Source organism: Spermophilus citellus (genome assembly GCF_964194105.1).
Source record: "Spermophilus citellus genome assembly, chromosome: 2".
NCBI classification, from domain to species: domain Eukaryota; kingdom Metazoa; phylum Chordata; class Mammalia; order Rodentia; family Sciuridae; genus Spermophilus; species Spermophilus citellus.
The window spans coordinates 88565711-88588340 of NC_138183.1; the positions used below are offsets into that span (position 1 = coordinate 88565711).

Below are 22630 nucleotides of genomic sequence, written 5' to 3' on the forward strand. Positions count from 1 at the left end.
GAAAATTGTGTGTTCAAAGCCAGCCTCAACAAAAGTGAGGTGCTAGGCAACTCAGTGAGACACTGTCTCTAAATGAGATATAAAAAAGGGTTGGGATTTGGCTCAGTGGTTAAGCTCCCCAGGGTTCAATCCTTGGTACTGGGGAAAAAAAAAATGGCAGAATACACATTTATTTTTTCACACTTAATAATTCCTGACATATAAATGCATATACAGTTTAAAAATGATTTGAATACTGGCAAAAAGAATTTTCTTTCTCTGAGAAAGGAGTACAATGGGGCAGAGAAAGAGAATTTAAAAACCAGCCTCAATTCTTTTATCCCCAGTACACTCAATGACATACTACAACAAAATCCTAATTTTTTTTAATTATGAAAGACTTCACATATGCACATATATAACATGTATATGTTAGATAAAAGTAAAAGTAACCCAATATGCAGATTAAGAGTTTTGAACTTCTTTTAAGGATGAGTTTTACCAATACCTTGGCAGCACCCATGTGCCTCTCCTAGTTTATATCCCTTTCTCTTCTCTCCTGATGATCTCCACTGTTATGAACATTACATTAACATTATGTTTAACATCACCTTTATGTATATATACATTTATATGTGTATATTTATATGTGTATATAAAACATACATGTGTACATATAGATATCCCTAAGTAATATATCAAATTTCTAATTTTTTAATATATGTATGAATAGCATTGAACTCTATTATCATTAAACACTTTGTTCTTGATATTTGTCCAATGAACTGCAGCTTACAGTTCATTCACTTCTCCTATTGATTCTATTATTACAAAACAATGAAGTTTTTAACATGCCTACAGGGCTTAGTTCAGGGATAGAGTTTCTACAACATAGATCATGCCCATCCATCATGTTCAATTTTAAAAGATAACGCCAAATTGTTTCCCAAAATGGTTATACCAATTTATATTCCTACTAATAGAATACTACTGTTGCACTAAACCCTTACAATTAAGCATTATCTAGTTCTTTTCCATAGCCTTCATCCTCCTCCAATTTTTCCTAGGTACTGCAATGAAATTAATAGTTACCAAATAAAACTCTCCCTTCTACTCAAAAGCCTTCAAAGATTCTCTACTTATTTATCCTAAAGAGTTAAAATCATCATACAGTAATACATGCATACCCATGTTTATAGAAGCACAATTCACAATAGCCAAACTATGGAACCAGCCTAGATGTCCATCAATGGATGAATGGATAAAGAAAACATGGTGTATATATATATATATACACATAACAAACTTTTTTATTCATCCACAAATAAAAACGAAATATGGCATTTGCAGGAAAATGGATGGAACTAGAGAACATTATGTTAAGTGAAATAAGCCAAATTCAGAATGTCAAGGGTCATATGTTTTCTCTCATATGTGGAAGCTAGAGAAGAAAAAAGAAAAAAAAAGGTGGGGGTGGATCTCCTAAAAATCAAAGGGAGATAAACAGAGGAAAGGGTTAGGGGATGCGTGATGGGGAAGGAGGGGAAAGTGCTGAGGAGTGAAACTGGCCAAATTCTATTGTTGTGTTGTGTGTATGTATGAATGTGTAACAATAAATCACATCATTATGTACAACTATAATGCACCAATAAAAATGTGGAAAAAAAGGACTGTCAAGTAGAAATAGGGATATGGCAAAAATTACATAGCACTGATTATCATATGAGAACATTAGCACTGTATTAAAAATATTTTCTAGCAATACCTGTTGGTTCAGAGTTAGAATAGAGAAGGGAGACAACACTGAGAGCCAATGGTGCATAATGGCAAACTTTTTTTTTTGTAAAGCGCTTGGCAGCAAATATTTTAGGCTTTCTGGGTTATTCTCTTTTCTTTTTTAAAAACAGTTATGTGAAAATGTAAATACTATTCTTGGTTCATGGGCCTTAAAAACAACAAGAACAACAAACAAACAAACAAACAAAAAAAAACCAACCACTGACCAGATTTAACTCAGGCCATCCAGTTTGTCCTGTTATAAAGGATAAAATTCTAACTTCTTAGTTTCACAGGAAAAAAAAATCTTTAAAATTTAACTTCAATCTATTTCTCTAATCATGTAATTCCAAGTTTACCTTAAACTTCTTGGTTGCGGAGTTTTTCAATTTTCTGAATACTCAGTTACAGGTCTTTCCTAATTCTGCAGTTGTCTTAGGACGCAGTCTTTCTCCATTTCGAAGTTTAAAGTTATTTATCATTCAAAATCCTTGCCAAACGTAATTGTTTATATACCTTCGCAATTCACCCAAGCTATGATTAAGTTTTCTATTCAAAATATCTTTCTTATTGTTTCATATCTCTCTTATTCAAGTCTTCATCATGCCAAATAATCCTTTTACAAGTCTACCTCCTCAAATGCCCACTAATCTTTGTGTTCCCTCATCCCTTCACCAGTGCTTAACTGTACATAAAATACAGAACATATTCAATAAATATTCATCAATGAATAAACTACAAACTTAGTATTTTTAAACATAAATTCTTTTGTGGGATTACTAACTAGTAAGATAATATCAAAAAACTTGCTTTATATAATCAAAACTGGATTCTACAAGCTTACTTTAAAAAAAGATAATTTGCATTTTAATTTCACTATGATTTTAAGAGAATTTTCTATTTTACATGCCTGGTTGTGTTCATGAGCTGTACAATTATCTGTTCCATTATACTCTGTAAGCTGTTCTCTTCTTTTTTCTCTAATAAGAATTTTATGAACATCATCTTCCAGTCTATTGAAGAATCCTCCATCATGTGATAAAGTCTGAGAAGAACTCAATTCCTGTCAAAAATGAATTATGATTTACTATTATTCAACCCAACAAGTGTATTCATTTAATAAACCTAGTCAGTCACTAGAAGGATAAAGAATGAAAAAAAAAAGATAGCTAGGAGATTACCACTCAATCCTTCTGTATCTCCAGAAAATAAACAGTAGACCCATTTCCAAAAGTCCTTTTCTTACTTCATATTTTTTTAAAGTTGGGAACTGATTGATTTTAAAGCTTTTGTTACTCACATGCAATTCACTCAATATGGATAAGTCAATGGTTTTTAACTTATTCAGAGTTGTACAACTATCACCACAATTTTATTACATTTTTAACACTCCAAAAAGAAACCCTGCACCCATTAGCAATTCCTTCTCATTTCCTCCAAATCCTCTCTCCAGCCCCAGGCAACACTAATCTATTTCTATCTCTATAAATTTGCCTTTTCTGGATATTTCAAATAGAAAGAATAATTCAATATGTATTGTTTTGTTTTGTTTTTTGGTACCGGGGATTAAACTCAAGGGCACTCTGTCACTGAGCCACATCCCAAGCTCTATTATTTAGAGACAGGGTCCCACCAAGTTGCTTAGCACCTTGCCATTGCTAAGGCTGGCTTTTAACTTATGATCCTCCTGCCTCAGCCTCCAGAGCCACTGGAATTACAAGCATGCGTCACTGTACCCAGTTTCAATATGTGTTTTTTGGTGATTAACTTCTTCCTTCTCCTTATCCTCCTTCCTTCTTTTTTCTTTCTTCAAGACAGGGTCTCACTTGGTTGCTGCCTCTCAACTCCAGCTTGGCTTTGAACTTGGGATCTTCCCACCTCATCCTCCAGAGTAGCTGGGATCACAGGCATTCACCGCCATACCCAGCTTTGTGACTAGTTTCTTTGAGTTAGTAAAATGTTTTCAAAGTTCATCAATGTTATGGCATACATCAGTACTTCATTTTTTTTCTACTGCCAAATAATATTCCATTCAACATCTTCTTCATTCACTGATTGATGGACACTGAGTTGTTTATACACTTTGACCATTATGAAAAATGCTGTTATGAACATTCATTCACAAGATTTTTTTGTGGACATATTTTAAATTCTGTTTGGCATATACCTAAGAGTGGGACTTCCGGGTCATATGAACTTTGTTTAACCTTTTGAGATATTGCTGATAGTTTCCCAAAGCAGTCCACTATTTTACAATCCCATCAGCAGTGCAAGAAGGTTCTATTTTCTTTGTGATTTCACCAACATTTATTATTATTCTGGGTGTAAATTAGTATCTCACTGTGGTTTTGAGTGGCATTTCCCTGACACTGGTGGAGATAAGCATCCTTTCATATGCTTCTGGGGCATTTGCATTATGTTTTTGGAGAAATGTCTACCTTTGTCCTTTTTTTTGTTGGGGGGTACCAGAGATTGAGCTCAGGGACACTCAACCACTGAGCCACATCCCCAGCCCTATGTTGTATTTTTAGAGATAGGGTCTCATTGAGCTGCTTGGCACCTCGCTTTTGCTGAGGCTAGCTTTGAACTCACAATCGTTTTGCTCTGCTCAGCCCCGACACCGAGCTGCTGGGACTAAAGGCGTGTGCCACCCTTTGTCCATTTTTTAACTGAGTTACTTATTTTTTTAGTTGTAAGAGTTCTTTATTCCAAATAAATATATCTTACTAAATGTGATCTGCAAAATTTTCACTTGTGGGTTGTCTCTGCAAATATTTCACAAAATTTTTTAAATTTTGATGAAGTACAATTTATCCAAGAAACCACTGCCTAACCCAAGTGTACAAAAATTCATTCCTATATTTTCTTCTAAATGTTATATTTATTGTACCTTTTAACCTTTTAACCTAAAAAACATTAAATTTTTTTTGTAGTACTGGGGATGAGTGCTAGGCAAGGTGCTCTACCACTGAGCTAGGCAGGGCCTTGCTATTTTCTGTCCAGGATGGTCTCTAACTCCCTGGATTCAAGTAATCCTCCTGCCTCAGCCTCCCCAGTAACTGGGAGTACAGGCATGCACCACTGCAAATGGTTTTAGTACTTACATTTACTTCTAACATCTACTTTTGAGTTAATTTTTTTGTATGGTATTGAAGGAATACAAATTCATTCTTTGGCATGTAGATATCCAGCATTATTTGTTAAGAAGACTATTTTCCCCAATGAATTGTCCTGGCACCCCTGTCCAAATCTCTGGACTCGTAATCCCATTAACCTATGTTTATACTTATGCTGGTAATGCACTGTCTTGATTAATAACCTTGTATTGCTTGATATTTTGCACTGCACTTATAAATAATTTTTACATAAATTCTATATAACAATGAAGAATGTTTTAAAGAGACAATATTCTATCATTATATATCCAATTATGTAAAATTAGAAAGTTTACACATTCTCCAATAAAGTAGTATTCCTCCTCTGACTTCCTGTTATATGCACAGAGACTAAAGAAAATATTCTTCTCACTTTCAATGATTTCACTTAGGCCCCACATTTTTAAGTTCTAATACAATTTTACCCGTTTCAATTGTATTTGTCATCAAATTCTACATCCTTTTCCCTTCACATTGTCTATGAAAATTAAGTGTTTGAATAAACTATTTTCTTGTATATAAGTGCTTAATATACAAATAACATTTTAAAAGTTTATATAATGCTTTATATTTTACAAAGCATTTAAACAAACATTACTATTTGAATCTCATAAATATTATGAGAAGTTGACACAGCAAGTATTTATCCCCCCACCCCGCCCCAGGTAATTACGGCTCAGGAATGCCCATAAATTATTGCTAAATGGTACAGATATAACTCTTAAACCTATTGCTTCATGAACTATTTCCAGAATATTCTTTTTTTATAATTTTTTACACCTTTATTTTACTTGTTTATTTTTGTATGTGGTGCTGAAGATCAAACCCAGGGTCTCGCACATGCAAACTGAGCACTCTACTGCTGAGCCACAACCCCAGCCCCCAAAATATTCTTTTTTTAAAAAAAATATTTTTAGTTGGAGATGGACACATACCTTCACTTTATTTATTTTTATGTGGTGCTGAGGATTGAACCTAGTGCCTCACACATGCTAGGCAAGCACTCTACCACTGAGCCCCCAGCCCCTCTTTCAGTATATTCTGTTAAGACTTCATCTGAAAGCAATAAATACAAAAGTGCTTAAAACACTTCTATAAACAGAATAAATAATATGCTGTTGGCAACAATCTCTGGATTTTCCTGTCACTAAAGACTGCAGTTCCATCTAGTGTGTCTACTTTTTGATAGATGCTCCCATTACTACAATCCTATCCCAATCTCTATCCACTATCCCTATTCGCATATCTTTTGAGTAGTTCTTAGTGAGGCACAAAATATCTTTTCAGCCTATAAGATGAAAAATTTTAAACTACAACTTGATAAACTACAGGGGAGACAAAAGTAATTCAACTACCACCCCCCCCACCATTCATCACAGAAAAAAGATCAAAATGTGGTGAATTTAAGAACACAGATTCTTTAAATCAATTACTGTATAGCCAATTCAATTTCAATTTAATTTGAAATCTGAGCACAGCATACAATGAGTAAGACAGATAATGCTTGCATAAATATAGACATACAAATCAATTAAACAGATTGATAGTCTTATCGTAAACTTTTAAATTTATGGTCAATTTAATTTTTTTAAAGGTGCCAAAGCTGGGCTGGGGATGTGGCTCAAGCGGTAGCGCGCTCGCCTGGCATGCGTGAGGCCCGGGTTCGATCCTCAGCACCACATACCAACAAAGATGTTGTGTCCGCCGAGAACTAAAAAATAAATATTAAAAATTCTCTCTCTCTCTCTCTCTCCCTCCTCTCTTAAAAAAAAAAAAAAGAAAGCAGTTGCCAAAGTATTTAAAAAAAAAAAAAAGGTGCCAAAGCACTTCTTTAAGGAGATAATAGTATTTTCAATAAGCAGCACTGGGAAAACTGGATATGCACATGCTGAAAGGTAAATTTGAATTTTTTATTCATACCATACACAAAAATTAACTAAAATATGAATCATAAACATTACAGGAAAAATTAAATGCTTCTCGAATAAATAATAATGGTCTTCGGTTAGGCAAAGAGTTATTAAATGAACATCAAGAGTATAATCCATCAAAATATAAAACTTTTCTGCTTCAAAAGATACCATTAAGAAAACAAAAAGACAAAGCACAGCCTGAGAGAAAATAATTAGAAATCATACATCTGACAGAGGACTCATATCCTCCAAACACATGAAGAAATCTTATAATCAACAATTAGACAACACACTTAAAATGGGCAACAGATCTAAACAGAAACTTCATCAAAGAAGATGCAAAAATTGCTGCTAAGCACATGAAAAAAATGCTTCTTAGTTTAAGAAAGTGCAAACTGAATGAAAATTACAATTACATGCTATAATCAAATGGCTATAATCAAAACCAGAGACAATATCTAGTATTAGTAAGAATGTATAGAAAATGGAACCCTCAGGGAAAATACTAGGAAGAATACTGGTCAAATTATATTGTTATACTATGTGCATGTGTGAATATTTAACAACAAATCCTACCATTATGTATAGTTATAATGCACCAATTTTAAAATGTGGAACCTAGAGCCCTAGTGTTGCTGGGAATGATAACTGGTGCAGTCATTTTTTTAAAACAATCTGACAGACTCTAAGTCTAAACATAAATTTACCATACAACCCAGCAATTTCACTCCTAGATATTCACCTAAGAGAAACAAAACACACAGCCAACAAATGTTCATTCACAGAAAGTCCACCAACATTTATACAATGGAATATTATTCACCGATAAATCTGAATGAATTACTGATACATGCTATATATGGGTAAAGCTCAAAAACACTAAGTGAAAGAAGTTAAATGTGTAAGACAACATATTGTAGAAGTACACTCATAAGAGATTGCCAAAAAAGGCATATCTGCAGAGATAGAGGTCAGAAGAGTCATTGCCAAGGGCTGCAGGTAGGAGTAGAGACTAATTATAAATGTATATGCCAGGGCTAGGGTTGTGATCCAGTGGTAGAGTGCTTGCCTAGCACGTATGAGGCACTGGGTTTGATCCTCAGCACCACATTTTAAAAAATACATAAAATAAAGTTATCATGTTCATCTATAACTAAAAATATTTTTATAAAATAAATGGATATGCAGGAGCCTTGGGAATTATGGAAATTTTTGAAAACTAGACTATGATTATAGCCACAAAACTCTTTAAATATACTACAAATGAGAGTAGGGGTTGTAGTTCTGTAGTAGAAATTGCCCAACATGCATGACACCCTCAGTTCAATTCCCAGCAACTCAAAACAAATATTAAGTAAATATTATTTTAATACACACATGCTATATACACATGCAATAGACAAACTTTATGGTACATAACTCAATAAAGCCATTTCTAAGAAGGCACTCACAACTCCACCATTGTTCTTCTTTTGTTTTTTTTTAAAGCAGTTTTTTTTGTTGTTGTTGTTTATTTTTATGTGGTGTCGGGGACCAAGCCTAATGCCTCACACATGCTAGGCAAGTGCTCTACCACTGAGCCACAACCCCAGCCCCTCCACCATTCTTCTTAGCAATTTAGAACACTGTTTATCCCTTGTGCCCTGCCCTCATGTAGTTTTCATAGAACACTGTTTATCCCTTGTGCCCTGCCCTCATGTAGTTTTCACTTATCTCTATCTTCCTGCCTCTACAAAAGTTAATACTACCCCCCAAAGTTAGTTTATCATTCCCATCTTTGGTTTGTGTTTTACAAGCATATCATTAAACAATATAATGCATTTGCCCATTTTCTCTATTTACTTTTTATTTTGAAATTTTTCATCCATTTATTCTACCCCTAAACTTAACAACTGTAAAGTTTTTCCTATATTTATCCTATATTTCCCCTATTGTTGCTTATAATTTTACAGCATAGCCATCATGACATTTTATCTTTCACATGCAGTTATAAAATATTTTTCAATGTAACCATATTATCACACCCAACAAAAATCATATTTTCTAATATCATATACTTATGCCTATTTCATATTTGAATTTCTTCAACTGTAACAAAACATCTTATTACTAGTCTAATTAAGGTCTACATATTACATTTGGTCATCTCTTAAATCTCCTTTAATGTAGAACATCCTCCTCAAAACACTCCACCTTTTCTTCTCAGTAACATTTTTGTTTTGTTTTGTTAAAGAGACCAGGTCAGTTGTCCTACCAAGTATCCATCTTGGTTTTTCTGGTTTACTTTATCTCTTGTAAAATGGAAGTCAGAGCTCAAGGCTTGATTTATATATTAGGATAAACTTTAAAAAAAATTTTTTTTTTAGTTGTAGATGTACACAATACCTTTATTTTATTTACTTTTATGTGGGGCTTAGGATTGAACCCAATGCCTCATATGTGCTAGGTGAGCGCTCTACCACTGAGCCACAATCCCTGCCTCAGATTAAGTAGTTTTTAGCAAGAATACTTAAGTTTTGCCAGGTGCAGTGGTGCATGCCTATAATGCCAGCAGCTCAGGAGGCTGAGGCAGGATGGTGAATTCAAAGCCAGTCTCAGCAACTTAACAAGGCCCTAAGAAATTCAACAAAACCCCATTTTTAAATAAAATATAAAAAAGGGCTGAAAATGTGGCTCAGCAGTTAAGCGCCCTTGGGTTTAATCCCCATTTCTTAAAAAAAAAAAAAAAAAAAAAAGAATACTTAAGTTTTGTTTTAAGTTTTATAAAATTGATACCACTCTGAGAAATCTTCTGAGACTTATTTTTCATTTAACACTGTTTTGGATCATTTGTGTAGTTACTCAGAAACATAACTTTACTTTCACTACTGTGTAAACCTTTGTGTGATTACACTAAAATTTATCCATTCTGCTGAAAAATAATAATTTTTTTCCAGTTTTTTCTTCGGGGAAGATGAAGGTGGGCTAGTCCATTGCACACATAAACATAAAATTCCTATGGTTCCTAGGAAACATAAAAGTTTCTCTAGGACATGTGTACTTAGGAGTAAAACTGCAAAATTGTCTATCAAGGACCTGCAAGCTACAGCCCAAAAGGGGCCTGCTGCCAGTTTTGAAAATAAAGTTTTACTGCAACGCAACCATTCTCAGTCATTTAAGTAAGCTATAGCTGCTTTTATTCTATAAATGGCAGAACTGAGTAGTTGTGACAAAGACCAGATACACCTCAAAACCTAAAATATTTGCTACCTGGCCCTTTATAGAAAATGTGTGCTGACTCCTCAGTTATTATAAATTTTAAAATTTATAAGAACACAAAATTATGCAAAGTATTTGTACTAATTTACATTCTCACCAATATAAACTGATCTATAATTCTATAGATCCATGACCTCTGAATCTTGATATTTTCAAACTTCTTAATTTTTGCCTGCCTGGTGGGTAAAGGGGAAAAACAAAACAAAACAAAAAAACAGTATTCTCAGTGTGATCTTAATTTACATTTCTCTGATTAGTTACAAAGTAGGATGTTTGTCATGTTTTTGTTATACATGTTTCCTGTTTTGTGAAATGTCTGATGTTTCTTGCTTATTCTTTCATATTTATATCTTGTGAGACAGTAACCATTTGATTGGAGTTCTTTTTCTACCTAGATACTAGTTCTTTATCAGTTCTATATTTTGAAAACTTCATTTGTGCCTTACCTTTTTACATTCTATTTGGTATTTTTTGGAAAATAAGTTATTTACTTTGAATGACATCCAATTTATAAATCATTTGTTTTAGAGTATTTCTGTGAATTTTTCCCATTCTCCTCAGTCAGAAACATGTTCTCCTGTATTTTCCAGTTCTAAAAGTTATAAATATGCTTTTGTCTAAATGGCTCATCTGTATGCAGAACTGATTTTATTGTGTGATGAAAAGTAAAGATACAATTTATTTATTTTTTCTTAATACAGCTGTTCCTTGCTTTTCTACATATAAAACATGATAAAGTTAGAATAATTAACAAGTATAGAAATGGCCCAGGATTAAACTGCTCAGTAGGACAAAACAGCTCAAAAACATATTCATACATACATGGACTTTTGGTGAATGACAAATACATTATTTATGCTTCTTCTTTAGGAGTTCTTAGCTCTTGGCCTTTGTTGTTCTATACTAGTAACTTGTTGAGTTCTAAAAACAAAAACAAAAATTCTAGAATTTTCACTAGACTTGCAGAGACTCCACAGATTAATTTGTGGGAAAACTTTCATTATAATACTTTCATATTTCTAAGAGTTTCATGTTAGGTCTTAGAGGATAGCCTTCTAGCTTTACAATTTAAGATACTTTAAAGGCCTGAGATTGTGGCTCAGTGGTAGAGTGCTTGCCTCATGCTTGAGACACTGAGTTTGATCCTTAGCACCATATAAATGTGAAATAAAAATATTGCGTCCACTTAAAACTAAAAAAAATATTTTTTAAAAAGATACTTTAACATACTGTTATACAGTTTTCAAAATAGCAAACTATGTGCTTTTTTGTTTTTACTTCTCAAGTGTTTTTAACTTATTCCAAGAGGAAATCTAAATAATGATGTTCTCCAAGTGAGCTATTAATGATGACATTATATTTGGGGTAAGTCTACTTTCTCCTCTCCCCCAGGGTAAACTCCAATAGAATCAAGTCTTAACTTGAAATAATTATGCATTTAATAAGCTGTTACTATGTAATCAGGACTATACTATGCATGGGCTACTCTCCTGGAACTCATAATACTAAGAAAGATAAAAACTAATACATAAATAACTCTTCTTTAAATAACTTTTCTTTAAATCTTCTTTAAATAGGAAGATAACTCTTTTTTAAAAAACTCTTCTTTAAATCAGGAATAATAAACTATAAAGCATGTAGCCACTTCTTTTGTAAATGGCAAATATAGTTAATTGTTAGTGGCATTTTTTTCTTACTGAACAAGAATGTAGTCTCATAATTATTCTTAATACAGAGCTCCATGAAAGCCCTAATAATGTGTTTAAAGTGGCAGAGAAAATGAAACCTACTATGTACTTGTTATAAACATTATTAAAATACATAAGCAGACTCCAACAAAGACTCTTGAAAGTTTTCGTAAGAAGGTAGAACAATGTCATTCACTCAACTGATTTTCATTTACATTACTATTTACCATGTGTCAGAAATTAGGACTACTAGGGAACAAAATCAACAAAATTTGATTTTGTTAACTTCTAAGAATTCAAATTCTAGTGAAGAAATAAAATGATAAGGAGGAGTTTCAAGATCAAAGAATAGAAGAGGTCACTTTCCTGACTCCTCCATAGAGTGAAACAAGAAAGTAGACAGGCAGCTTCTTGGTAAAGTGGGCAAACAAAAAAAAAGTGGGGGGACTTTACTGGAATTTAAAACTGGACATTCAAAAAGCAGATCAGCGACTCAGGAGGTTTGATATAATAAAATAAGGAAGAAATCCCTAGCGGCACAATCAGGCTGGAAGCAGCAGCCAGAGTAGTCCCTCTATGAGCACAGTGGAGGGATAAAGGAATAAAGGAAGCCAAATTTGGGGGAGGCCCAAGGTGGGCCAGGGTATGGAGCATTTAGAGATCAAGGACTGGCAAACCTGAAGGATGCGCTGCACAATATCCATGTGCAGGGAAAGAAGACACCACCTCTCCAGTCAGCGTGTAGAAGAAGGAAAGAACCATTTTGCAGCCGCTGCACTGGGGCAGCACCTGAAGGTGCCAATTCCTGGCAAACCCAATTTGGGCTGAAATACAGCCCCAGTAAACACATACTTCAGACACAGAGTGTGCTTGTAACCAGGAGAAAATCAAACGGGAAAGAAGTTTACAGAGGGAACATCTGGTAATGGATACCCATCCTGCTCTACCCCTCCTCCTTCAATCAGACTGCTTGCAGGACCAGCTCGTAAAGACCTATCTTGCCAGGAACTTGGAAGGGAGGAGGCAGGAGAGATCATTTAGAGACTGAACCTTTACAGGAAACGTGAGGTCTGAAGGTGACACAGGGGGCTAAGAATTGGCTATCTCACCAATAGAAACCAGGGGAGATCCCTGGAGTACAGTCTCTCAGCGTGGACCAGCAAGTACTGAGCCCGGGAGGTGTGCTGATTTAAAATCTCCAGACCAACTGGCATTCAGTGAAGAGCCTGGAGCCCATCTAAGCCTAAACCCTGCCTTCAGGAATTCCACCTACTGGATTACCTCTCTCACTCCAGCAATCCAGAGGGTAGAGCATCAAGCTCCAGAGGATCCCACCTAAAACTACTGAGAAAAGGAAATGAGAATCTTTTGAACTCCTTAACTTTTCATCAAGATCTTTTTTAAAAAATTCTTTTTCTCTGTTTAATTGTGATCTTAATGTTATATGGATACTTATACATATTCATATTTTTTTCTCATTTCTAACATTTTTAAAGCCAATTATTTTTCATGGATTAGTTTTTTTCTGTGAACTAGAACGTTTGGTATATTTTAGTTTTGCATTTTTTTATTTTTTATAATTTTTACTTTATATATTTTTTCTGTTTCCATTCTCTTTTCATTTTCTAATAGCTAATCTCTATTTTCTTTAATTCTTCCTTTACTTTTTTACTTCTTCTCTCCTCCTGCCTCATAATCATTACATCCTCTCTGTTCTCTCCCTGTTCACCTTTTGAGATTATAAACCCTTTTGCAAACCTGCTGTTTTTATTGTATGATCATATCATTTCTGTATATTGGGATAATTAACATTATGGATATCATCGTAGGTACTATTTGTTTTAATGCTGTGTATTATTTACATTGGTGATGGTTATTATTTGTCTCCCCCTAAATGGTGTGGTAGTAGAAACCTCGGGACATTATAAGTCCACAGGGTAGAAACTCTACTGCCTCAGATCCATACTGTTAGATGGGTAGACACATAAACAACATGAAAAAGCAAAGAAAAAAACTGCCCCAAACAAACCTAGATACTCCAAAACCAGAATCCATCAACACCACATTGAAAAAAATGTCAGAGAAGGAGTTAAGAATGTACCTAGAACTGTGAAGTTAAAGAACAGTATGAGAAATGAAATCAGAAAAATACATAATCTTGAAAACAGAGTTGACCATGGAGAGAAGACATTAAGAAACCATGAACAGAATTCCAAGAACTATGGGATAACATGAATAGACCAAATTTAAGATTTATCGCAATAGATGAAGTTGCAGAGGTACAAACCAAAGGAATGCACAATCTTTTCAATAAAATAATATACTAGAAAAATTTCCAAACCTAAAGAATGGAATTTAAAATCAAATACAGGAGGCTTACAGGACCCCAAATGTACAAAATTACAACAGACCCACACCAAGGCACATTATAATGAAAATGCCTAACATACAGATAGAATCTTAAAGGCCCTGAGAGAAAAATATCGGATTACCTATATGGGGAAATCAATTCAGATCTCAGATGATTTCTCATCCAAGACCCTCAAAGCTAGGATGTCCTGAAATAATATAAATCAAGTGCTGAAAGAAAATGGATACCAATCAAGAATCCTATATCCAGCAAAATTAAACTTCAGATTTGAAGATCAAATAAAAATCTTCCATGATAAACAAAAGAATTTGCAACTAGAAAGCCTGCACTACAAAACTATCTCAACAAAATATTCCACGAAGATGAAATGGAAAAAAACAGTGAAAACCAGCAAAGAGAGAAACTACACTAAAGGAATAGTCAATCAAAGGAGAAGCTAATTCAAATTAAAAACTAGAAATAAGCCCAAATAACCAGGAATACAAGTCATATCTCAATAATAACCTTGAACATTAATGGCCTAAATTCATCAATCAAAAGACACAGACTGGGAGACTGGATTAAAAAACAAGTCTCAACAAGATGCTGTCTCCAAGAGACATCCACTTACTGAAGGTGAAAGGATAGAAAAAATATATCACTCACATGGATCACATAAACAAGCAGAAGTTTCTATCCTCATATCAGATAAAGTGGATTTTAACCCAAAGTTAGTCAGAAGGGAAAATAAGGCCATTTCATACTGCTTAGAGGAATTATACATCAACAAGACATTACAATCACACATATTTATGCCCTAAACAATCCATCCACGTACATCAAACAAACCCTTCTCAATTTCAAGAATCAAATAGAGCACAACATAATAATACTGGGTAACTTAAAATGCCTCTGTCTCTACTGGATAGATCCTCCAAACAAAAACTAAACAAAAAAGCTATATAAGTAAAAAATACAATTGATAATTTAGATTTAACAGACATATATAGAATATCAATAACTGAATATACTTTCTTCTCAGCAGCACCCGGATCCATCTCTAATATTGACCATCACATATGCTGGCATACAATTATAATATTACCTCAATATATTTTTAGCACCTGTAGTGTTATTTTTTAAATATTTTTTAGTTGTAGTTGAACACAATATCTTTATTTTATTTATTTATTTTATATGGTGCTAAGGATCGAATCCAGGGCCTCACACGTGCTAGGCAAGTGCTCTACCACTGAGCCACAACCCTAGCCCCTGTAGGGTTATTTTTAATAGCTCCCTTTCCACTGATATTATTTTTTGTTCTTGCTTTTTTCTTGATTAGACTTGTTTATTTTTGTACTATTTCTCTATTTCATCTATTTCTGCTCCTACTCTTATTTTTTCCTTCCTACTGCATAATTTGAAAATAATTTGTTAATCTAGCTTCTTTCTGATATGAGTTACTTTAAGTTATAAATGTTAATCTGAGTACTGTTTCATCCCAGAAATCCTGATACTTAAAATTTTATTATCACTTAGTTCAAAGCACTTTTTATTTACTTTTCTCGGGCTTTTCCCCTTGACCTCTGAGATATTTATATTAATTTTGAAATAGTTGATGAGTGGAGGTGGGGTTCTCTATGTTAAGGTGATTGATTTCTAATGTAATAAATCATACAGGAAACAGTCTGCATGATTTCAATTTTTAAAAAGTAATGGAATTGCTGATTGCATTGGTTATATACATGTCAAAGGTGATAAAATTACATACTTCAAATATGTACTTTTTATTGTACTTCCAAAAAATTTTTTTTAGTTGTTGATAGACCTTTATTTTATGTATTTATATGTAGTGCTGTGAATTGAACTCAGTGCCTCATACATGCCAGGCAAGTGCACTACTGCTGAGCCCCAGCCCGTTCTTCAATTTTACCTCAATAAAGCTATGGGGAAAAATGATAAGGAGTTGAATGCTATCAAACAGGCTGTTCAGGGCATCTAAATAAAATGATTGGGGAAAGCTTCCAGGAAAATGTGACCCTATGGCTAAGTTCTAAAGCAAGATGTTTACTCTGGTCAGTGACTCACTAGACAAGTTAGCCAGATAAAGAAAAATAGAGAAGAATATAGTATGAAATAGTATGAAAAAATACAGTATGTTCAGAAAAACTCAATACTTCCACATGGCTTGGCATACAGAAGAGTCAAGTCTTGAAAATATAAAAATTATTTTTAAAAGTAGTTCAGGAGCTTCCAGGTATGATGGCATATTTCTATAATATCAGACTTGGGAAGCTGAGGCAGGAAAGATCACAAGTTCCAGGACAGCATTAGCAACTTAGCAAAGTCCTAAGCAACTTAGTGAGAGCCTGTCTCAAAATAAAAAAAAAAAAAAAATAAAAAGGGCTGCGATGTAGTTCAGTGTTAAATTATCTCTGGGTTCAAGCCCCAGTTTAAAAAAAAAAATGTACAGGAAAGGGCAAGGGCTAGGGTGGGAGACTGGTTTTTATATAAACCCTCCTCTATCATTCAGTTATTACTAAATGCATATGTTCTTGAAGTAAAAATCTAATGGAGAATAAGCTACAAGGTAATAATGAATCAAAAAATAATCACCAATAATTGCTAAAAGCATTGACTTATAGGCTGATGAGAAGCGTTAGAATGGCTGTAACATCCGAACCCCACTGATCACTTAAATATACTTTTATTTTAAAATAGTCTTAGACTTACAAAAAAGTTGCAAAAATAATACAGGGGGTTCCCACATTTCCCTCACCTGTTTTCCACTGTTGTTAACACCTTACATTATTATGGTACATTTGTTATAAGTAAGGAACCAATATTGGTAACCACTGATCACCTCATCAAGGAAGTGTTTGCCAGAATTCTCCAATGTAAAGTTATTTTCCCTCCTTCCATAGCAAAGCCACTAAGCAAAGCCCACACTCAAGGAGGTATGGGAGAAATTAAGTTCTGTCTACTGGAAGGAGAATATCTACATAAACCATTTGGAATTTTTACGAGTAGAAGATTTATCTCCTCAGATTTATTTGCTTATTTGAACCACTTATTACTGATTCATAAGTATACACTTTGTACTTTCGGTACAATATTATGTTTACTTGGTTTCTCAAATTATCTCAGCTCTGACTATTGGAGCTACTTTAGTGGCTCTTACTGTCCCTCTGACATGCTCCCAGTCTTTTTTTTTTTTAAAGCACCTTCTTACTTTTTTGCACTACAAGATGCTCCAGGTTCATCTTATATATCTCCTCTTATGGTCCTAGAAGCAGTCATTTCTCCTAGTCCTGGTTCGTTTTATTGAAAATTTTGGTATGAGAGCCACCAATCAGTTTTAACATCATAAAAATAGCAAAACATTCTACAACCCTTGATTTGATATGCCATATTTTATGCCTCTTTAATCTATTTAAGAAAACAATTTGAATCTAACTGTCTCAAGGGCTGGGGTTATAGCTCAGTGGTAGAGCGCTTGCCTAGCACGTGTGAGGCACTGAGTTTGGTCCTCAGTACCACATTAAAATAAATAAAATAAAGGTATTGTGTCCATCTACAACTAAAAAGTATATTTTAAGAAAACCTAATTAACAGTTTATAAGAAACACTGTGAAGACATAATCCTGAGATGCCCACATAATCATATGATCTGTCTTGAGATGAAGCCACCAATAGCAACTGAGAGTAGAGAGGTTCTAAAACTGTTGAAACATCTGGATCCAGTCAACTATGAGGCCAATTCTCCCCCTATTCTTTTATGACTTGATTATATGAACCAAATAAGCATTTTTATGTATTTATTTATGGTTTTTTTTTTGCTTATGCTGGGCTGAGTTGGCCTTCTGTTACTCAAAACCAGAGAACTAATAAATAAGTATAGGAAAGGGAACAAAAATAAACGCAACACAGTAAGACTAGGACATGGCTTGAAATTTAAGTAAAGCCAGCTTTTAGGTGAGATATTTAAAAGTCAGTTTATATGTATGTGCTTTTAACTTTAATAGTCTATATTAATAACATTTTGGTAGGTATAACTAATAGTTAATAGTTGATTAACTATTTTATTTTTTAACATCTTTCTCTTATTATTTAATTATACAATGATGAATTATCATAACGTTAGAAAATCAACAGATCCAACATTTTTTTCATAATATACTAGATCCTAAAATAGTTATTCACTCATGTAACCAAGCATAGTACAATCAGAAATAAATAGGTTATGAAGCCACATAGGATTGATTTTTTTCCTTGGCTCTTTCCTTTATCTCTAGTCCTTTTAATTTTTAATAAAAACAATTATAGCACAGACATGATAAAAACTCAAAAACTTATACTGTAAAAAGCCTTTTCTCTTATCCTTGTCCTAGGATCAACCCCTGCCTCCTTTGGCAACAACTGTTATAATTTCTTGGGTATTCAACAACTGTTATAATTTCTTGGGTATTCTTCCACAGACTGTTTATTCAAGCATCCTGAAGACTTGACCTTTGGACTTTAAGACTTGATGATCACTAAAATTTCTAAAGTTATATAACTATACTAGAAGAACTAACATCAGGAAAGTCAGATAAAAGTGGGTCTCAAGAGAAAGGATAAACTATAAGATACTCTTCCCAACTGTACCATCACTTTAAAACATATTAAGATTTTTTAAATTAAAATTAAAAACACTTTTAAAAATAAAATAACATTTTTAAAAGGTTATTTGAGGTTTTATAAAGAGGTTTGTATAAGCAACTACTCTGTTATTAATTCTGTTTATCTAGAATTCTCTTGGGATATTCTTGTTTATACTCTAGTGAAGGACACTGGTGGATGAATGGTAGTCAACATCTCCCAGATATTTAATGAAGAAAAGCTAACTGTATCCCACTTCCTACATGCAGTTCAAGTACCCCTAAATTACCTAACAAAAAAATTTTAAAAGTGATTTGAATTTTATCCAATAAATGCCTGATTTACAAGGGGCAGGTAAGAATGTTATTCTGACAAGAGGTTAGGTACTTTAGAGTAATGATGAAAAAAAATTCTCCTGATATAAGTAACATATTAAGGATAGAAATAATTATTCAGAATATAATGTAACAAAGATTAGTACATTTATAGGAACAGAAAACATTTCATTTTGGAGTTCAAACAAATATTTTCAGTCTTCATTTTTGGCTTCTCTGGGGTGGAGGAGATAAAATTCTTCTAAACTCCTACAGCAAGGGCAAAACCACTGTAACATTTAAGTCCCATAAAGTGAATACAGGTTGAGAATTTCTAATAAAAAAATCTGAAATCCAAAATGCTCCATCCTATTTGAATGTTTAGTGTTTTCAGATTAGGGATGCTCAACCAGAAAAGTCTATGCAAATATTCAAAATCTAAAACCAGAAACAATTTACTGGTTCCAAGTATTTTGGATAAGGGATACTCAACCTGTAATACTAGTAATAGAAATGGAACATAAAGGCGATATGTTTCTAACAAGCATTAAAAGATGAAGTGAAATATATATTGTTTTGACTAATTTCTTAAATAGTTATGTGGGAAATAAGTTAGACTACATTTTAAATATAAAACTTGTAAATCATAAGGATTCTTTACAATGAATTTTATTACATATGAAATTTAATAGTTGAGGATAGGAAAAATATGATTCCCTATACAGATGCTTATTTAAATACAACTCATCTTGAATATATTAAATAGATAAGATCCTCTTGCTCTGCATGTTTTTTGTTGTTCTTAATCTTTCACATCAGAAAAGAAAAAAAAATCAAAGCATGGAACAGTTGATAGAATTAAAACTATCCCCCAAAACTCAATGGGTAAAAATAAATTGAAATTGGTCCCAAAACAGGTTTCTAGTTTTGAAAACAGATTTAAAATTCAGTCTAAATATGAGGTCATTTAAATTTTAACTAAGAAATAGTGTTAGTGGCTTAAAAATAACCTAAAAAGAATTTCAACTGTTTTAACAATCAATCAATTTTGTGTTTGCAGGTATAGTTACAAACTAAATTATTAATATGGTGAGAGAATTATTTAAATGTGATTTTCTGTTTTTATGGTAGTATGGAGGAGTGAACACAGGACCTTGTGTATGCTAAGCACGATACCACTGAGCTACAACCCTAGCCCCAGATACGGTTTTCTTAAGAGATGGATTAAATTTTCCTAACCTGGGCAAGCAAATGCTTGAAACAAAATAAAGCAAAAAGGTCAGACAAAATATATACAGAATATTCTAAGTGAAATCAAGAACTATCTGATCATGAAAAAAACAATGAAATCACTAACAATAAAGCATATATAACAGAAGAATAATGAAACTTGGAAATTATTGCTTTAAGAAACCAAAAGAACTGTTATATTTATTAGTATCTTCCTTAACAGAAGAGGATATTTTATAACAGTATCATCTCTCAAATCTAAAAGGTTTGTAGATGCAGCAATAGAATTTTAAAAGAAAGGGACCTATAACACCAGGAAGGTTTGTAGGCTATAGGCTGTATTACTCCTTAATGATGAAAGGAATGGGCATCTATAGAATCACAGCTTACCTCACTATTTCCATAATTCTCAATACCTGAGATATGGTGTCCCAGGATAAGATTTTTATGAAGATTAAAACATAGACACTTTTCCCTTGAATTTTAAGTTTGGTACACACATGGTAATATTTTGGCCCATGTGCACACACTTTCTCTCACCACACACACACACCCACACACACAAATTAGGATAATAAACCCAAATGTCATTATACTTCAGGCAAATAGTATTTTTATCCTATATTTTCTATCCTTATACTGCCAAAACCTGATGGGTTCAATCAAGACAAACCTATGAACTATCCTTTAAACAGCTATGTCTCAAAAAAACTTACTGCTAAATATTAAACTGTTATTCTTAAAATCAACAGTGTTTTCTAAAACATAAGATGGTTCCAAACTTACCTCAGTCTTTCTACTAATATGATCTGTAAATGAAAAATAAAAAGTGAAACTTCATTGAAATAAAATGTTTTAGCATATAAATAAAACTAAAAATTATGAAGGGTTATCTAGGACTCATATCAGACTTACTTTTCTAGATTTAAGATGTTAAAAGTCAGGATATAATTACTAATTAGTTCAGCTTAGGGACCAAGATCTTGTATCTTAAGTTAAATATCATCCATACATTAAATTTTAAAAACAAGTGAGTCTCATAATTTAGTTATTTGGTTTCACAAGATTTCAGTGGAGAGAGAAAGCTGAGGGGACACAAATGATCAAAATCAATTTAGAGTACTGTTAACTGTAAAAATGTTCAGATTATTACCTTTGTTGAATGAAACAGAGTATGATAGTAATTTATATCCTTTAAAACTGTAAGCTATTTTATTTTAAAAATATACATCATGATGATTTGATAGTACTATGAATAAAACCCTAAAAACTGAGGTAAATTCACAGAATATAAAAATGAACCCATAAAAATATTTCTAGATGAAGTTAGTCACTGACTTAGAAACAACACAACATTTCAGGAAAGAAATTACTGAGAACATGTAAGAAAAGGAAGACATAAAAGAATATCTACATAGATACAAGGTTGCATCTAAAGTACAAGCAGGGAGCAAGTATTCTTATTTAAATTGGAAAGGATCAGGATATCTACTAATAATACTTCTGTGTATAGCAGAAACCTTACATTCTCCAGGACTAAAAATAATTTAATAGCTTTCTTTTGACCAAGACTATGAAAGATGGTACAATTCTCTAAAACATCTTTTGATCAAAATAAAAGTCTATAGACATAGTAAATGCCAAAATCTTAAGGTTCACATTAAACTACCAAATCCTGGTAGGCCATGTGACCATTATTTTGGCATGTTCTTCTTAACATACAATGTGATGCTAGAATCTGAGGAATAATCACAACTGTGATAATCATGACTTATAAAAATACTGTGTACCTTCCCTTTAACATATTGTTACTGATGGTTTTCTCGATGCAGCTAATAAACTTATATACTACTTAAGAAATGAAACATATGTCAAATAAAGTAGGGGTTCTAAAAATAATTCTCTTCATACTTCTACTTTTAGTGAAATATGTTTCTTATATAAAATCTTTCTTATTAGAGATTTTATTTTAACATGCATGTGTGTTCTTTTAACCTCAAAGTAAAGCAAATTACTCAGGAGCAGACTATAGGAAAAACTCTGGAGGCTCAAAAGAAAACAAAAAAATCCTCTAAATTCATTCCTAGTTAGTTCACAAAACACTTTTGCAACAGTATTTAGATCTTTCATTTTTATTTTTTGAAATTACTACTATAGAGACATTTATACTCATAGAATAATGTTAAAAATATTAAGGCTGAATTCTTATGAATAAAATAAACCATTCTTTAGCCACTCATATGGTCAGCAACTATTCTATACCACAAGCACTGTTCAAATTTTCTGCAATGATGTTAATTTTCTATAGTTGGGAAAATATGGAAGC

At 33.0% G+C, this 22630-nt stretch overlaps 1 protein-coding gene across 1 annotated transcript in view; it reads right to left on the bottom strand.

The window, feature by feature from the left end:
- The window catches only part of GKAP1 (G kinase anchoring protein 1), a 54671-nt gene that overhangs the window by 12293 nt on the left and 19748 nt on the right, over window positions 1-22630 (bottom strand). Inside the window, exons 5-6 of the mRNA XM_081282097.1 lie at window positions 21091-21113; window positions 2666-2818 (exon numbers count right to left, since the gene is read on the bottom strand). Coding sequence (XP_081138223.1) covers window positions 2666-2818; window positions 21091-21113 — 176 coding nt within the window. The remainder of the gene's footprint in view (window positions 1-2665; window positions 2819-21090; window positions 21114-22630) is intronic.